This window comes from Chanos chanos, chromosome 16 (genome assembly GCF_902362185.1).
Source record: "Chanos chanos chromosome 16, fChaCha1.1, whole genome shotgun sequence".
NCBI classification, from domain to species: Eukaryota; Metazoa; Chordata; class Actinopteri; order Gonorynchiformes; family Chanidae; genus Chanos; species Chanos chanos.
In genome coordinates this window covers 5,940,317-5,960,453 of record NC_044510.1, presented here as the reverse complement: position 1 = coordinate 5,960,453, position 20,137 = coordinate 5,940,317, and the positions used below count along the sequence as shown (strand labels likewise).

At 43.3% G+C, this 20,137-nt stretch overlaps 1 protein-coding gene across 4 annotated transcripts in view; it reads right to left on the bottom strand.

Moving 5' to 3' along the window:
• kcnc3a (potassium voltage-gated channel, Shaw-related subfamily, member 3a) overlaps nucleotides 1-20,137 on the bottom strand; it is a 41,173-nt gene that overhangs the window by 3,714 nt on the left and 17,322 nt on the right. Inside the window, exons 2-4 of one of the 4 annotated variants that reach the window (XM_030793678.1) lie at nucleotides 10,389-11,373; nucleotides 7,897-8,103; nucleotides 5,000-5,020 (exon numbers count right to left, since the gene is read on the bottom strand). In XM_030793678.1, the coding sequence (XP_030649538.1) occupies nucleotides 5,000-5,020; nucleotides 7,897-8,103; nucleotides 10,389-11,373 (1,213 nt within the window). Of the gene's footprint in view, nucleotides 1-4,999; nucleotides 5,021-6,362; nucleotides 6,479-7,896; nucleotides 8,104-10,382; nucleotides 11,374-20,137 lie in introns of those variants that run through there. The other 3 variants (XM_030793676.1, XM_030793674.1, XM_030793675.1) reach the window with 3 other exon arrangements.

Genomic DNA, 20,137 nt, shown 5'->3' with positions numbered 1-20,137 from the left:
TTGGTGATGCCACAACACCTCTTCAAAATATGTCTCCTTAGCATCTAACCTTTTGTATTCATTATGACATCACAATCTAACTGTTGTTTGGGACACATAACTGTGATTGTGACATCCCAAGGAATGGCAAGTGTAGTATGCTGTTTTGTCAATTCTAAGATATGTCGATTCTAAGTTATAATTCCAGTTGTGTGAATCCGTTTCTAATATATGTACATACCTCAGGTCATACTTTAGTAACACTACGTGGGCTGTAGGTATAACCTGAGGATGGGATGGGAAATAATGTTAGAGAGACAGAGTGAAAGAAAAAGCAAATATCAACCCTGGAATACCAACCAACCAAATATCAGCCCTGGTAACATAATGTTACAGTACACTTTCTCAGTAGCTTGGCATTAGTCTTGAGGTACAGCTTAGGATCATATAAGAAAACAGTGGAAAGACATTTAAAAAGCCATACAGAGCAAACTATGATAACTGCATAACAAGAAGGGCCTCTGAGTTTACATACAGTGGATTACATTTAAAATACTCCAGGTTAATATTTGCAGCTAATCTGTATCTGAATGAGAGCATGACTCATTCACATATACAGTAGCATACATACAAGCCATTCTGAGCCTGCATGTATAACACAGATCAGCACAAAATGTGAGAAATCAGTCAGTCGTGAGGACGAACAGGAAATCAGGAAATTGGATGAACAGTTAAAAAGAGTTTACACAAACTTGAAGAAAGACAAAGAGACCAGAGAAATGTTACAGAAGTTCACAGATGAGAGCAAACTACAGAGTAGTGATATTACATAAGATGTTACGTATAGTTACACATATGTGTGTGCATGAATGTGTAGATACTCATATATGCACGCACACACATTAACCACAACAACAAAACCACAATGCACATACAGTGATGAATACATACAGATGCACAAAGAATTGCACAATGTGTAGAACTGGGTTGAAATGCGAAAATATGAAATATGTTACAATGTTGACAGAGATATTCATGCATTACCACACATACACACTCACACACACTTTGTGTAGGTTGTGATAAGCCACTCATCTAATTGCTGATGTCCTCTATTTCACTGCCACACCAAAAGTCCCTGGAAACACCTAAGAATAACTAGCTCTGACAGATTTCAATCTTTCCCTGACTTTCCACCTATATCTTCTCTAGTATAAAACTGCACTATTTCCCTCACTGATAACTTTAGAGAGAATGTTTACACTTTGGGTTCTTACAATCCCTTTACCTCTGATCACCCTTGTGACATCACTAGTTGTTGACCAGATCCCACCAATCAGCTAAGAGTGTGGGGCTGATGAGAACAGAACTGAAGGAGTATGAACAGGATCTGTTGGATTTCTGCCTACCTTGTTCATGTTGTTCATTTGATCATACTCCTCCCATTTTATCAGGTCCAACAACAAAACAACATCTTAAAATAACTAAAAAGGAACCACATGATGGTCGTCTGTCTCCAGGATCAAAACTGTTTCTCTGTCGCGTGGTCAGTGAAGTCAGCAGCAACCACAAAACTACAGCCCCCATAATGAGGCACTTTGCTACATGGTCAGCATTCCCACCACATATTAAGCACAAAAAAAGGGGGTTCTTGAATCTGAAAAACAAAAGCCTTGTTGTTGTTCACACCGGAGTTGTTTATGCGGAACACAAATAAAGCAACTGTCAGGATTTTCTATGAAAATATGTGATTTTGAAGGCTCTTTTACACAGAGCACTCTGAATTTATCTGTGGTTGCTTCTGACTCCATCAGAAATCTACCCCCACCTCCCACTTCCCACCCCACAACACCTCCCTCTATGAAGGACCAGTGAGTCAAGCAGAATGGGAGCTTTGACTGGCCCTGAGGCTGTGTGATTGGACAGGGCAAGTATTCTGTGAGGAGCCTTAAAATCAACACGTATAATAACTCAGAAAAGAAATACCTTCGTTCTGAACAATCACTGCTGTTTTAATTTCAAGGGACCATATTAGTTTGTTCCCTGTGGTAAGGAGACTGGAGGTGGTACATTTAACACACCTCTCTTGACTAGCAATCATTTACATGTTTTTTTCCTTCAGAGGTTGTCTAAACATCAGTATGTGGCACAGAGAGCCTTGGTAGCAAAGCTAATAAATAGGTTTGTATTATATGAACTTGTCATATTGAACAGTGTTTGGAAAAAAAGCTAACCTCAGGAAAACAATTTAGGGTTGGCCGCAGTCATCAAATTTCATTTGAAGCGGGCAGGAAAACCGTTGTACCTGCAGATTGGCTTGGCTCTCTTAACGATTGAAAAAGTAAATGGTCAGATTGATAATGAATAAGTCTGGCTTGCTGTGGCTTCTGTGAAACAAGATCTTCATGCTCTCTGTTTTCATCAATGACTGGAAGCACAGCTAATCGATGTTGGGGGGCAGGGATCAATAGCGTATGCTACGGTAGAGGAACTACAGTATGTTGCAGTGCCCAAGTGGTGTAGTCTCGTTGTTTCTGGGAGAGAGCCTTGAGTTTCAGGCAGCTTGTTTAAAGTACACTCTTTTATGGCTGGACAGTGAGAGACAGATTACCTGAGACACCTGCAGGACTGAGGGTATCACTGCACAGAGCCAGATGAATTCACACAGCCTCTGAGACCCTGTCAAAGCGCACATTACGTGGAGGTACTCAAAAGATTGGCGACAACAATGATAAAACCTTAAGGCTGATAATTTATGTCTGTAAAGAATATAAAAATAAAAAAACAGGGAACTGATGATGCTGATACTGAAATACAGCGGTGCAAACAAACAAATAAGAAAACAAATAAATAAATAACAACAATAACAACCTCAGTGCATCTTGGGAGCATGATTAGATGGCTGGATGTTATAATATAATTCTCAGATGACTTAATTTGCTAGGGAAGTGTAGTCATATTTGGTTTATCATGCCCTTATTTAAGCTTGGCTGTTCACAAGTAAACATATTTAAACTATGTGCCTTAATAAATCTCCCTAAACCTTTTTCACTTATCAATTTCACAATGCTTCGCTCATAAGTCCCAGAATGCTCTCTTCCACTGTTTCCTTGGCAACAGTGGGTGAGAAGAAGTGGAGGAGGAGGAAAAAAAGATAGAGTAGGAGAAATAGAGAGGGGAGAGGAAATGAAAGAAAGAGACATAGGACCAAGGAGAGGGGGTGAAGAACCAAATATAACACAGATCAGCACTAACCAAACATAAAAAGACAACAGAAACAAAGGAACACACACAATTCCAATGTCCACTTGAAAAGAATGACCACACACACCCACAAGTCAGAGATAGAGGTAGATACTGAGAAAAGAGGTAGAAACAACATAGACTCAAGGCGCACAACCCCTCCTAACCTTTGACCTTTCCTGACCCTTGCCCTTTTGCACTGGTCAACAGAGGTCAAAGTGTAATGTCAGGAAGCCACAGAGCAGCACACGCTGCAGGCACAGAGAAAGAAAGGAAAAGAGAGAGAGAGAGAGAGAGAAAGAAAGAAAAGCACAAGAGAGAGACCACATTAAAAGCCAAAGACTTCAGAAAGTGGGAATTGGGAATGTCCGTTTTTCCCCTGACAGTCAGTTGGCTTTTAACGTGCGAGGAAAGCACGCTGTAACATTACGGTCCAATCACAGCAAAGCGCATACGGTCATTATGACGACGGCCCAGGTGTGTCACCAGAGCCCAGCTCTAGCTTACCTTCTCCCTGCTCCAGAAAGTCTTATGTGTGTGTGTGTGTGTGTGTGTGTGTGTGTGTGTGCGCGTGTACTGTCTTTTTTAGGATGTGTGTGGTAATCTCACTGTAAATCTAGCTGTCAGTTAGTGGTTGGTCCTGTACATTTGATTTCTCTCTCCATCACTGTGTGTCCGTCCACCTCCCTTTAGCAGTCTGTGACAGTACGTTTTTCTTCTGTCCAGTTGGTTATCAAGCTTTTCTCTCTGTCTCCATATGTGTGTCTGTGTATCTAGATGTCTGTAAATGTCTCCATCTCCTGCTGTCCGTCCGTCTCTCTGTCAGTTAGTTGGTCAGTCAGTTTGTCCTTTGCATTCTGTTTGTGCTAACACCTTACTCAGTTTATTAAGACTACACGACTGCAGCATGTCTTCAGAGCATTAGACCCCCAGTGTTTCAGCACAGCTATGGGTCTCATCCCATTTCCTATCCTAGGAGTATAGTAACTGAAGGAGAGGTCGTTTTAGGATGCTCAGGTAAGTTACCACAGCACGGGGAGCCAAAGTTTCCATGGAAACGCAACATTCTTTTAACTTCTATGTGAGGGCGCATGGCTTCCTTAATGACATCACTGTCCTCTCCTTCATTTAATTCTCCTAGATGGAACCAAGGAGATGCTTCATCAGCGCTAATTGGGTATAAGTCCTAAGGCCCATCCTTGGACACATCAGAGCCCTTCTGATTGGCTGGGCAGTGAAGTAGTTTGCCCGCAAGCATTCTGATTGGAGGGCTACTGGGTAAGAGTCAGTTCAAGTGCTGTGATGAAACACTTTTCATTGGACCCCGACTGAGGGGCTGTTCCGGGAGAGAGAAGAACCCAGCTTTATTTAAACAAACCAAAGGATCAAAACATAAAGAACCCAACCAGTGACCTTTCACCCTACAGGAAAGAACAAGGCTCTGCATCACAAACACAGGCTTTCAGCTTTCACAGAATTTTGGTTTCCTTTTGTTGTTAATATGGTACTAATGTGTGTCTGAAGAGAACAATAAGAGCCTTATAGCTGGTGTCAGTTTCTCAGAACAGAATAACAGAAAGAGTACAAAAATGCTTTTTTTGGATATGCCAGAGGTGTAAAGGGTCACTGGATGAGAGAACAAGGAGGAGGAAGACGTCACAGCGAAACCAAACGAAACACAGAAGACACACATGACACACACAGACAGAGGAGGGAGAGGGAAGAGAGGGGAGTGACAGACAAGTGTATAACAGTGTAGCAACAAGAGCTGACATACAAACGCATGACACGACACAACCTGAGGAAGGAGACAACACAAAAGTGCGTCAGACTTTCACACACCATCACTCCCCAGCACATACAACAGCAAATACCTCAACACTATACCACACACACACACACACACACACACACACACACACACAGGCATTCTGTATTAGATTCTAGCGAGTGTGATGTGTGTATATATGTGTGTGTCTATGTGTCTCTTTATGTGACTCAAATTATACTGATGGTGTGTTCTGAGCACACAGTATGCAGTGTGTAGGGTATGGACTAAAGGAGAAGTGAATGAGAGAGGAATAGAGCTGGATCATTACACAGATAACAGAAAGAAAATGAGGGGGAGACAGGAGGAAGAAAAACAGTGATAGAATGGGAGAGACTTGGAAGAAGGGATGCTGAGAGAGAGAAAGAGAGAGAGAGACTATTCTTCTAATGTGGGTTAAGAGAGAGAGAGAGCAGGAAAGCCATACTATCACAAACATGAAGTATGACAGTGTTCAGCAACATAAAGAGCTATTAAAGACTGAGACTCAGGCATGAGTCAGACATACACTGTGCTGTTTTCAGCTCTTGAAGAGAGAATGAGAGAAAAAGAGAGAATGAGAGAGACAATGAGAGTGAGGATCAGAAAGTCCTGGCCTGAGGTGTAGGAAGAGTAACCTGTGTAGTTTTACATCTTAAGTTGATATTTTGTCATACAACTATGATTGTGGGCAAACATGTACACACACACACACACACACACACACACACATACACATCCTCAAACACCACACACCACATACACCACACACAACAAACCCTCCCCCCATTTACTCAGAGCCATATTCAAGCCTGAAAATGCTGAGGAGGACAGCAACTCTTTACTGTAAAACAGAAATTACACATCATGCATTTTTTATACAAACAACCTTTCAGAAAGGCCCGAGTTAATGTGAGTGTGCCTAGGCTTGTGTGTGTGTGTGTGTGTGTGTGTGTGTATGTGTGTGTGTGTGTGTGTGTGTGTGCGCGCATGTGTGTGTGTCACTGTGTGTGTGTATACATGTGTGTCTGTGTGCATTTACATGTAAGTTTATGTTTTTGATTGTAAGATGAATATGAAATATAGATCTAAACTTAAGACTCTGTTTGTTGAGAGAGTATTTATGAGTTCACTGCATAATTCTGTGTCGTGCAGTGATTAGTAAGTGTAATATATGTGCCTATGCTATGTAGTTTCAGTCTCTTGTCCTCTTCTGTAGTGTGTATGTGTATGCATGCGTGTCTGCTTCATTAGGTCATAGCTCCCATGTGTTGTTTTTGGACTGTGTGTTTTGGGGTTTTTTTTCCGTTTTTCTTATGTTACCTCTGTGACGCTATGGTTTGATCCAGGAGGAAGCAGAGTTTGCATTGAGGTCCTGCTGTAGCAGTGGCCCCTCCGGCTTGAACCACTCCTCTCCTGAGGGGGAGACTGGGCTGGCAGCTCCAGTTTCTGGTGTTTTTTTGTGAGGGGAGGAGGTGGGAGTGGGGTGTATAAAAAAAGTGTTTGGAATCGTGGGTTGGGGCGGGGGTACAACGTTTGGTCCAAGGTTAGAGGGTAGCGGGGTGACGTGGAAGATTAAAGGTGGATGGTGTTAAGAGCACATGCAGGAGACAAGAGCATGAGAACAGAAAGAGAATTGGGCGTGCATGAGAAGCGCCAGGATACCATGGTAACAGAGGAGGAAACAACGGAAGAGAGGAAAGAAGAGAGGAGGATGGAGAATAAACCGAAAAAAGCAGAGATTGGGTGAGGGTGGGAGAAAGAGAAAGAGAAAGAGGGAGAGAGAGAGAGAGAGAGAGAGAGAGAGAGAGAATGAGCAAAAAAACAATGAATGAGCAAGATAAAGAGCAAGCAGACAGACAAATTGATAGACAAATAGATAGATAGACAGATAGATAGATAGATAGATAGATAGATAGATAGATAGATAGATAGATAGATAGATAGATAGATAGACAAATAGATAGACAGATAGATAGATAGATAGATAGATAGATAGATAGATAGATAGATAGATAGATAGATAGATAGATAGATAGATAGATAGATAGATAGATAGCACATGTCAGCCAGATGCAGTGAATATGCTTTGGCTCACTTAACTATGGTATGTGCTTGCGCAGGACTCTGAGTAAAGCTGCATTTGCATATGAGTCACAGTATCTTGTATATATATATATATTTCAATCAAATTGTAAAGCAAAACGATAAAAGCACAAAACTTAGGTGGTCTCTCATATCCCTGAAATATATTTACAGTGTTGTAGTCTTAAAACAAACCTCTATGCCTTTTTAAATGTATTTCAACAGAGCTATATTCTCCATCTTGTATCTGAAATGTTCACAGGCTATCACATATGTCAATGAGCATTACAGGACTGAGTAGATGTAATTTGGAGTGGATTACAGGGACTATTTAGCAAGTATTTCAGGGAGGTGTTGAGCTATGACCAGCTGCCCATCAAAATGATTGATGTGGTGAGATATGATAAGAGGGAGGGGTTTAGGGACGAGGAAACAGGGTCCTGGGTGCTGTGTGTCTAGCTACTGTCTGTGTGTGTTTATGTGTAATGAGGAGTACATGGGAGCTCATCTACGTCAGTGTGTGTTTACGCATACCTTTCCTGAAATATGAGTGTGTGTGTGTGTGTGTGTGTGTGTGTGTGTGCATGAGTATCTTACCTGAGATTAGGTGGGTGTGGATATGCATGTATGTGAGTGTGTTAAGCTTCGCATGGTTTCTCACAATGCTGTTTGTGATGTATATAACTGCGTGTGCATGTGTGTCTGTGTGTATGTACGTGTGTGTGTGTGTGTGTGTGTGTGTGTGTGTATGTCTGAGCAAGTGTATGTGCAGTGAGGCGTACCTTTCCTGACGTTGCTGTCTGTGGTGCGAAACTCTCCAGTACTGAGCAGAAAGCAGGCGCGGTCATGAGGGTAGCGTTCGCGGCCCGTGCCTGATCCCAACCCCCCTGTGGCAGGACTCTTGTCATCAGGGCCCAGCACCTGGTCTATGGTGGGACAGTCTTCATTGGCCAGGGCCGCGTTTGCCGCATCCCCATTCTGCTTTGAGTCTGAGAGAAGGAAGGAGAGGGAAAAAGAGAGCAAGAGAAAGACAGAGATTGAGACAGAGAGAGGTGGGAAATAGCAATGCCACACAGGAAAGTGTAGATTAAGAAGAGAAATGAAATTGAAGAATTCCCAGTAGGGAATTAAGGAAAGGGAGAGAGAGCGAAGGAACGATGACGATAAAGAGAGAGGAGGGAGAGTAAGATCAGGAAGGAGGAGAGGATGAGAGGGGACAAAAGAATATTAGGGTCACATGATCCAGATGCTGCAGAGGTGAGACACACACACATACACACATACAGACACACACACACAAATACACACACACACGCACGCACACACACACACACACACACACACACACATACAGACACACACGTGTGCACACGTGCACGCAGGCGCGCACACACACACACACACACACATACGCACACACACACAGGCTATCATGTATACTGACAGGGTGAGTGAAACAGTGACTGAGAGAATATAACTGAGACTCTCTCTCTCTCTCTCTGTCTCTTTCTCTCTCTCTCTCTCTCTCTCTCTCTCTCTTTCTCTCTCTCTGCAGGGCATCTTGTGCTTATAGCTTCCAACACAGCTGTCAAATCTAATCTGACGTGAGTTACTGCTCAACAATTTACCGAAATAACCCAGGGCCAAAGCCTTCTAAAGACATGAGGAGATGGAGAGGGGGAGAGGAGGGGGAGAGAGAGAGAGAAAAAAAGGGGGGGGAATGGTGTGGGGACATGTTACACAACTGAACCTAATTTCCAGAAAACATAAATCTCTGTCTACTGTGAGAGCAGAGAGAAGACAATGCAATAAAGCTCTTACACACATACACACACACACGTACATTTCCACACACACACACACACACACACGCACACACACACACGCACACACACACACACACACACACACGCACGCACACAAACACACACACACACCCCTCTATTGTAAAGGAGGTGGAGAGGACACTAAATTCTGTACATAAATTTACTCCTAGAGTCTGTATGTGCATGCTGCAGAGGCATGGCACAATTCATACTATGACGTCTAAAGGCATTTCAAAACAAAATGATAGCACTTATTTAAACCACATAAGCTTATGGTCCCTATTACTCTGAATGGCCTCTATAGCTCAATGGTGTGGAACATTATGGCGTGTCTTATGACGAGTCTATGACATATTACTTATAGAAGTCTGGTTTCTACACGTTTGCTTTACTGTGCATCCGTCTCTTTGAAAACTACATGAGTATTGCACACGGTGGAAAGACAGCTCTGTGGTCAAAAGAATTGGATATGTGGCCAAAAATATAGCTGTGCTGTTGGGGCACGTAATAATGTACAGCAGTGTGAGGGGAGGAGTAAGCAGTCAAATGTGTACTTTGACATACGTTGACTTCTAACAGAGAATACCACATAGGGTAATCTGAACTGACAACCGCTAATCTCCCTCATGTTGGGTTGCACATGGTGTGTGTGTGTGCGTGTGCGTGTGTGTGTGTGAACAGACCAAAATCTCTCAGCCTAGTGGATTACCAGTAGATTTTGCATGGCACCCACCCATGCCTGCACACACACGCGCACACACACACACACACACACACACACACACAGAGAAACACACTAAAAAAAAACAAACATACAAAAAAACCAATATCCTCTGGCTATGGAAGCCCTACCAATCACCCTCAATTCTCCTTCATCCTCCGGCTAACTGACATGCCCTCAGTGGTGTTTCATGAAAACCCAATTATCCTTCAGGGTAAAGAGAGATAGAGGAAGGAGGGTATAGATGGATAACAGGCTGTTTCTTTGTTAAAGTAAGTGGAGATGCTGTGGAAGGCATTTTGGATACATTGGGGCGTGATCCTCATATACATTTAATTACATTTCTGTCATCCTGCCAAACACTGCCATGACAGTCCAGTCCAGCAATCAAAGAGTAAGAGCATGTGTGTGAGTGTATGTCTGTGTGTGTGTGTGTGTGTGTGTGAGAGACAGAGAGAGAGAGAGAGAGAGAGAGAGAGAGAGAGAGAGAGGCTGAGAGAATAACATTTCAGTGTAGAGACCCAGTTGAGCTAAAGCAAGTTAATTATAGAGAGAAGAAAAGAATGACAGCCACTGGCCTCAATACTAAAGCTCCACCCTGCTGGGTGTGATTGGCAGAAGAGACATTTGATACTGACACACATCCACACACACTTCAGGCACATGGACACAAATTCAAACACACACACACACACACACACACATACATTCAAACATATACACACACCTGCTCTGTTGATCTCGATGATTTCCTCTTGCGCTAAGGGGCAGTCTCCACCCATGCTGCCTGAGCCCACCATACCACCAATCACGTTTCCCACGATCCTACGCGGAGAGGCGGTCGCCATGGCGAGGGCGTCGGGCTTGCAGTAGTTGGGCGAGCCGGGCTGCGGCGCTCGTGGGATGTGCTTGTTCTTTTTCTTGGGAAGCTTCTGTTTGGCCATGGCCAGGGAATAGTACATGCCGAAATTGTTGACGATGACAGGCACGGGCATAGCAATGGTCAACACGCCCGCCAGGGCACACAGAGCGCCCACCAACATGCCTGACCACGTTTCCGGGTACATGTCCCCGTACCCTAGTGTCGTCATGGTGACCACGGCCCACCAGAACCCGATGGGGATGTTCTTGAAGGCGGTGTGAGCGCTGGCGGTAGGGTCGGCCGGGTCGGCGCCTATCCGTTCAGCGTAATATATCATGGTGGCAAATATGAGGACACCCAACGCAAGGAAGATGATGAGCAAGAGGAACTCGTTGGTGCTGGCACGCAACGTGTGGCCCAAAACTCGCAAACCCACGAAATGCCTCGTGAGCTTGAAGATACGCAGGATACGAACGAAACGGACCACTCGGAGGAAGCCCAGCACGTCTTTGGCGGCTTTGGAGGACAGGCCGCTCAGCGCCACCTCCAGGTAGAAGGGCAGAATGGCCACGAAGTCGATGATGTTGAGTGAGCTCTTGAAGAACTCGGCTTTGTCCGGGCAGAAGATGACACGGGTGAACACCTCGATAGTGAACCAGATGACGCACACACCCTCCACGTACGTGAGCCAGCTGTCCGTCACCACCTCGAACACGACCTCCTCGTGTGTCTCGTTACCTACTGTGAAGTTCTCTGTCTTGTTGTAGATGGTGTTAAAGGCCTCGTGCGTCTCCAAGCAGAAGGTGGAGATGGAGATGAGGATGAAGAGGAGGGAGCCAAATGCCACATACTGGAGCAAGAAAGAAGAGAGAAAGAGAGAAATGGAGAGGGAAAGAGAGGAACAAAATGAGTACATCAACATTTTAATCAAACAGGGCAAGGAGCTGGACAGGTATCTTTTGGAAACAGCTTATGTATGCACACACTAGGCTATACAGTACAATGATAAAGCTGACCTGTCACTAAGACGTTAGCTTAGAGGAGACTATCAGGTTATGTTTTTTATGCTATGGTTTATGAACCACTTGTTACACGTTCACTACACTGGCCACTAATTCACCTATCTTGCATCATAGTTGTTAACCTTGACCCTTTAACTTGTCGAGTGAGCCTTTCTGCTAAACTGCTCAAGAACGATGAGAACCATCATAGATGCCAGAAGACTCTCCTGATTAAAGCATCTGTCAAAACAACATAGTGGCACTCTTTTCAACAACTGCATCCTGAAAGAGGTCCACTCTGCCTCCTCCTTTTTCTGTTCCCCCGTTGGGTGTGCTGTTAGTTAACACATTGGCACAGAGAAGCATAGTACTTCCAACACGGAAGTCACAGAGCTTTCGGCGTGAGAGCCTGTTTATTCACTGACAGCAATTCAAATTAGAAAGTAATCCTCAACTTCAATTAGGGACCTCTGTGGCTAGAATCAAAGTTACTTTGTAGTATTCCTTGCATCTTTTTGATGGCTTAGGCTTGACCGATTGGCTGCTATAAGTCCAAGCTATATTTCACTAACCTGTCAATCAAAAGTAATCGTATCAAGACTTATGTCACATGGAATTCAGAGACCAGCTTAGATACACAAAAAGCAGTCATCAAATCCATAACCATGAATAATTCGTTCCCATAACACATAGAATTACAGAGGCCTGTGATGTGATGCCGATATGCTATTTGCAATGCAGATGTTTACATGTCACAAGCAAGATGACACAGTATTTTTATCCCCTTTAACTGCTGTTTAAGTCTCTGAACATTCTCTGAACTTAAATATCCACCCAAATGATGATAGGCTCCAGAGTTTCAGAGTTGTCTAACCTTGACCATACTGCAGTATCTTCACAGTGATTCACTTTGTTCTTTTCCTTCACGAAGGCTTTGCTTTTAGAATTAACAGGAGGGAGCAGCGCTGAGTGTTTCTGATTTTACGAAGGCTTTACAAAGGACTGTGTACTTCCTGTCCTTCTTTGTTACCAGTAAATGCCACCACTTACTTGACAGAGAGTTTGCGTTTAGCTTTTTGGCTTTAAAGAATCACTGCAGATGTGCAGGCTAACATAACCCATCACTCTGACTACAGACAGAGGGAGCCAGATACCACAAACACAAGGGATATAGAAAGCAGAAACGAAAAAGAGAAAGAGAGAGAGAGAGAGAGAGAGAGAGACAGAGGTAGGCAGTTAATGTCCTATGAGGTCCCTGAATGCTGTAATCGCCTTGCCAGTTCACTGCGTGAGAGAAAGAGAAATCCTGAGAGACATATGGGAGAGAGAGAGAGAGAGAGAGCAAGAGAGAGAGAGAAGAAAAGCTGAAAAAAACACCAGATTGAAAAAAAACGAAGGGGTAGAACACGGACGGGTGAGAGTGATAGTGAGGGAAAACGATGAAACAAGCGGAGTCACGTATGGGCCGGTACTTTAAGGGAGAGGGAGACGGGGAGAGGTATGGGGTTCTATATGTGGGCTAATATGTACCTCCTCCAGTCTAAAAACAGAGATACTGCGTTGCTGGATTTCTCAAGTAGACTTGTGCATTGATCAGCCATCCTATAGCTGCAACCCCCCCCCCCCCCCCCCCCCCCCCCCACACACACACACACACACTCCCAATTAGAACCAACTACCTTTCTTGTCTATCAGCTCAGATCAATAGCATCTGTTCACGCCAGTCTGTCTTTGCATGTGAATGACTGCCTGTACATACAGTCCACCAGTCCCATACAATCCATGTTTTTTTTTTTCTTTAAAGGAGCACATCATTACAGTAATTTATTGTGTGTGTGTGTGCTTGTGCGTGTGTGTGTGTGTGTGTGCGTGTATGTGTGTGAAGTGCTTCTGTTTCCCCTATGCAGCACTTGCCTCATCCTTTCCCTCCCCTCCCTTCATCCCCCTTTCTCTCCTTCCCTCTTCTCCCCACCTCCCCTTTCTGCTGAGATAGACCATTTCTCTCACACAGAAATCCCTCTCTCTCTCTCTCTCTCCCTCTCTCGCTGTGTCTCCTACCTCCACTCCTCCCCTTCTGCTACACTTCTATACCTCCAACCCCCTCTCTCTTTCTACCACCTCTCTCTCTTTCCGGTTCTCTCTCTTTATGGCTATGCAGTATGGTGACAGGGTCCTCAGACAGACTTTGCTATGGGATAACTGTTGTCCTGGGAGATGCCCGATCAGAAATGAGCACCTGAAACATTTCAGTTTTTACTTCAAAGTGAGAACAACAAGTGCATGTGCCTACACACACAATCTCTCTCTCTTTCTTTCTCTCTTTTTCTTACACACATAATTAACAGTTTGACAGAGAGCCCTCATCTGAGGGTTGACCAGAAAACCTCATATCTTTGAGGACGTGTTTAAAACAGCAGCAGTCAGGTCAGATCTCCAGTGACGGATGAGAAGCAGTCGAATGAAGGACTGAAGCATCCTGGGAGAGTCAGTCAATTCCCCAACCCCATTACCATGAACTAATTTAACAAACCCATCTCATTTCACTGTGCCCTCAAAAAAATCTTGATGAGGAGCTTCATCTGGTGTTAATCACGCACGCAGGCATGCAGGCACACACACAGGCACGCAGGCACACACACAGGCACGCAGGCACACACGCACACAGGCACGCAGGCACACACACACACACGCACACACACACGCACACAGGCACGCAGGCACACACACAGGCACGCAGGCACACACACACACACACGCACACAGGCACGCAGGCACACACACACGCACACACACACGCACACAGGCACGCAGGCACACACACAGGCACGCAGGCACACACACACACACACGCACACAGGCACGCAGGCACACACACACACACACACACACGCACACAGGCACGCAGGCAGACACGCACACACACACACACACATGCACGCATGCAGTCACGCACGCACACACACATGCATGCACACACGCACACACGCAAATACACTACGGTCCTTCCCTGAACTGTGCACCACATCTGCAACAGCTCCGTTCAGCAAGTATGTACATGTGCGTGTGTTAGTGTGTGTGTGCCTATTCTTAGATATGCCTAATTATGTAAATGTGCATGGTCTTGTCGTACTGCAGGCCATTAAGATCTTGATCTTCACGTGATAGCTCTCAGAATGGTTCTCAGGTTGCCGTGAGAACACAGAGAAACCAGCAGTTTTGAAAGATTTAGAGGCTGAGTGCAGTGACTCTGGGAAAAAAAAACAACCCCAAAAGATGAAGACGATCCTATTGGCCACTGAAAATGAGTGAAAAACTGAAAATTACACAGCATAGATGTGGTTATGTAGCATCACACCGTGTCTTTCTTAATCCCTGGTCAGTAAGTTACATACGATACATCGGTATCCACACCCAGTGTTGGCTCCCCAGTTAATACTCTGTTTTGAAATCGGAGTTGTTTTGTTTCGTCCTGTTTTGTTTTGTTTTGACATTGCTTTCCCTGCTGAGAGTCCATCTCCCTTTTGTCTCTTGCTAACATGCCCTGAGCAAGGTAAAAACAGCAGCACTGGCAGAGAGAGCCAAGACCTCAGCTCAGGAGGATGAAAGGCAGCCCTGATGCCGAGACACTGTACTTCTGTCAGTCAGACACCTGTTACGTAGAAGGATGGGATCTTGAACATATCTCCAGATCTGTGGGCTGTGGGGAAAAACCCATACTTCATGTCAATACCACGTTTTAAGTCCAAATGATCACATAAGTCTATGTCACATGAGCCATGTCAGTGTGGTCGGCCATGCGACTGTCCTCATAAAATGTAACAACTCATATGATGTTATTTATACAAACAGTCATTCCAACTGGGTGTCAAACTGTAAATTACCATGCAATGTCATTTTCACTGAATTAATCACAACACAATACACATCTAAAAAAAAACAATAACTCGGTCTTTCACAAGACTGAAATCAATTCTCAAACCTTTCCTTCTCTCACTAGAGGGAAACACTGACATCAGTGGGGAGAAAAGAGGAAAACACTGACAACATCGGCAGAGAGCAGAATGTGAAGATTCAGAGCTGTGTCATACTTACTCACTGCATGAATATAATATCATGCAGAGAATGACTATATGTTTGACATACTTCAAACTATAATTCAAAAGGCTGACCTGCCAGTAGTTTCAGGAGTATTCATTCTAAATTCCAAGAACTTTCCAGTACAGGGCCTCATAAAAGCAAATATGACAATGTCACAATACATCCCTAATGTGCCCGTTTTGTACAGTGAGAACAATAAAGCCTAATGGATTCAGAGATCTGTGAAATGTTAACACATTCTCCCAGGTCTGTAACTGTTCTGGTGCATCCCTCATCTAAACATGAACCAATCACAGATTGATTTTCCTTTCATTACATGAAACAACAGTTAGCTTCAGCGAGTGTGTACATATGGGGATTCTATGAAATCAGAATGGTTTTGTTCTGCGAGGTCATAATGGTTTTGTGGATGTTATATGATGTTATAACGGTCACATTTTCTCTGTATCATACTGAACCTTAATGGTCTTACCCTGTACAACTACCTATACAGTATCACTGCAGCATTTTAGAGCACTATTCTAAACATTTCCTTTTCTGTCCACATTCCAAAGGGTACACTGCTTTAAAAAAAAAAAAAGAAGAACAGAAAAAAAGAAAAGCCCCAACAACCATTACACCTGCAGCATGTCCCAGACAACAGTTTAAATATACTGCACCATGCCGGAGACATGGCGAGGAGGAGGGGGTTTGAGGAAGTTAATGAATGGGTAGGGCAGGGGACTTCGATTAATCCACTGTATAGTAAAGCCACTGCTGAATAAATTAAATGTATCATGAATAAGTAATACCTTATGGGTGTGTTTATAAATATACATATGATTTAGGCTAAAAATAGCATATGCATAGCTGTCTGCTTCCGTCTAGAAGAAAAATCAGGCTGAAGAGAAGAATTTGCAGCGATGTGAGAGGGGAGATGGAATGGACGTGATGATCGTGCGATGAAAGGGGCCATGGCTTAAGTGAAAAGGCCCACGTCCTACCGTAACATTCTTCTCTCATCTAGGCTATTAGATATCTAAAGCTCAAAACACACATCTGTCTCTCTGCTTTCGCTTTACAAATCCCTCTTTCAATTCGCTCTTAGACAGTTCTTACATCCTCCACTCTCTGCACCATATCTTTATCCCTCTCTCTCTTTCTCTCTCCCTCCCTCTCTCTCTTTCTCTCTCTCTCTCTGCCTCTCTCTCTCTCTCTGTCTTTTCTTCTGTTTGCTTCTCTCATTTGAGTGACCTATTTTCATTAGTGCAGTACCTTCTACAACTTATATTACAACTTTAGCCCCTTACTGACTCACCCTCTCTTTCTCTCTCTTGCTTGCGCAATTACATCCCCTCCTTTTACTCCTCTTTCTCCATCCCCACCTGTAACACCCACCCCTATCTATCCATCATTGCCTTCTGCTGCTGCACTCCTTGGTAGATTTTGTTCTTTTGTGAGCAATGTATTTAAGCGTATTGAAGTGTAAACACACCACATGTTACTGACATGCACATTAACCATTTTGTCAAACTTTTGCTCGCATGCCAGAAAAAGAGTCACTCAGCAGAATGAGATCAATCAATGGCTTATGGCACTTTAAAACCTTTATGAACTGTGAGTGTTCTGTAAATGAATAGCGCACCGCAAGTCTGGAAACGGATGAATGACCAAGACAAAAATACTTATGTACATAATACATACTGTGAAATCTTTTTCATTTACAGAGAGGGAAAGAGGGTACAAGAGAGCATGAGCGATAAAGAAAGAGAACGGGAGTGAGAGAGAGAGAGAAAGAGAGAGAGAGAGAGAGAGACAGAGAGAGAGAGAGAGGGAGAATAAAAAGAAAAAAATCTTGTGGTTTAGGGAGAATGACAAATCACGGTGGAATGATATTACAAAACAAAACAGAATAGAACAGAAGAGGAATAGAGTGGAGAGCCTAAGTAAAGCAAGGCAAAGATGAGTGCAGAGGGATATGTAAGCAGAGAGAGGAAGAGAGTTTTGGACAGCAGATCTAAACAGACTATTACCATCAATTAGCCTGAGTAGATGAACTCCAGTGCAGACAGCTCAGAACTCACCAGAGCTTCCTAATACACAAATGACTTAACAATGTCGCAGGAAGAGAGAGAGAGAGAGAGAGAGAGAGAGAAAGTGAGTGACAAAGACAGAGCAGAGGGAGAGAAGGAGAAGGTGAGGGAGTGATAGGACAGAGGATGAGTAACGGAGAGAAAAGAAAGGAAAAATCACTGAGGTTCCAGAGGCTGCAACTCAACATAAAAAAACAAACGAAACCTCTATAAACGCAAAAACAAATGACAAAAGAGGCTGTTCTGCAAATGCTGCCAACGGCAGGTAATTCTCCTGTAATGGTAGTTAATATCTAATTCACACTGTGACATCTTTACATTTAGGAGAATGACTAACACACAATAAAACAAAGTAGTTCATACTTCAAGAAACAGAAAAAAAAAATGTATTCTATAGATATATAGGTTGGTGTGGAGTATACTATTAAAAAGCTGCTCTGCAGAGGAAAGTCTACAGCCTAAACAGAAAGCCAGTCCTCCCATAATATCCTAATATTCTGAAAATTAATCAGTTTATAACAGACTTTAAGACACCTGCATCAACATATTCTATTGTTCTCAATATTATGTTCTTACCTTTAACAACTGTACTGATGGAGATTTGACACGTTTTATTGGTCATGATCGCTCACTTCTAAGATTCTAAGGCTTGGCATCTTTATCTGGAAACCAGTGGAGTATATGAGGCCATGATTTGCCTTGCTCAGCCTGAATGAAGCACTTAGGTATTGTTTCTGCCATTAAGGAGGCAAGTGTTTCTTTAAACTGAGATGTCAGAGTCCATCAACAGAGTAGTCAATAGATAAGAACATTCAAGTGAAAAAACAAACAAAAAAACAGCAAACTTCTCCTTTAGAGACACTGTGTAACGCCACTGAAATAGATCATTGCTTTTTTATAAGTACAATAATTAAAAAAAAAATTGGACCAAAGTAGATATATGCTTTCTTTATAAGTATAACAAAAAAGTGCACTGGATCCCTCATACATTTGTAACTACATAAAACTGCATTGCTTGGTTTCTTAAAGGGGTTCCAGTCATTATTGACAGCTCAATTTCACTTGATATCTAAAAACACCTGTTACTGGGAAAGAGAGAGGAAATATTCTAAACATGCTGAAATTTGATTTTTTTTCCCTTTGCATGTAATTTCTCCACAATACACAAATTTCAGCAGTAACACAACACACAGAAATCAGTGCGTTTAACAAATTTTCATAGTCTATACTCCAGACAGAGTTGAGTGAAGAGACTCTGTGTGGGACGTCACACACACAGTAAATATTCTCTGTGGAGTTTGTGTGCCCCCCTCAGGTCAGAGCTGTAAGGTCTCCACAGTCTTTTGTTTTTGTTTGGGAGCATATGTGTTGGTCAGGGTCAGGGACTGATAAGCTGTGAACAACTGCGCATCTGCGATGGAACAGTCTGAGTGCAATGTGTGTGCCGGACTAAAATTCTCTCTTAAGAGAGTGTGTGTTATGGATCAAAGGAAGCCTGCCGCATTGGTTCTACTGCAGTGCCGTAGCTGAGCGTGCACGCGTGCGTGCGTGCGTGCGTTTATGGAAGAGAAGGACAGTAAGACAGATACAGTGAGAGAGTGAGAAACTGGAAATTGATAGAGAAATTTGGAAAGATTCGGGGCTTTTTAATAAGATAGTGCCCTCTGTCTGAGTATACAGGCACTGCACGTCACTGTGGTAAATCGAGTGTCGGCTGCACTCCCAAACCAATTCTCACAGTACTGCCTGCCACTATTCACCCTTTATCTGCACCATTCATGCCTATCCCCTCTCAGAGAGAGAGAGAGAGACAGAGAGAGAGGTGCTTTTAACTGCTAAACATCAGTGCAATGCACCACCTACAAAAAATAAATAATACTATTACTAAAATTAAATTAAATTAAAGTGTATTAATAAAATGAAAAATGCACTTGCATAGACACATTTTTTGACAAAAGCACAGAGACATACATTCATAATCATGACCCTAATGTTACCATCCATATGAATGAATACACTCATATACCATGTTGATACACATACCCTCATACACAATACAGTGACTCACAAAGCAAGTGGAAACAAGTATGCAAGAGTGAAACCAGGGATGCTAAGTGCTCTCTACTGGCAGACTGGGCCCCAGAACAGACGAAAGAGGCCTTGTATTCAACATCATATAATCTACAGTGCTCAAATACATTAGCTGAACATATACACAGGTCAGCTCAGGTCACTTTATGCATGACCATGGCCACAACCTCACCTGCTTTTTTGGTCGGTGCCATGGTAACTGATGCAATCACCATTGGTGCTCCAGGGAGGCGAGTGGAGTAGTACGGTGTCAGGTTTAAAGTGACTCAGAACTGAAATTCCAACGTCTCTCTATAAACCATCGAAAATAAATAAATAAACAAAATATCGAACAACTGAATCAGTCAGTCCA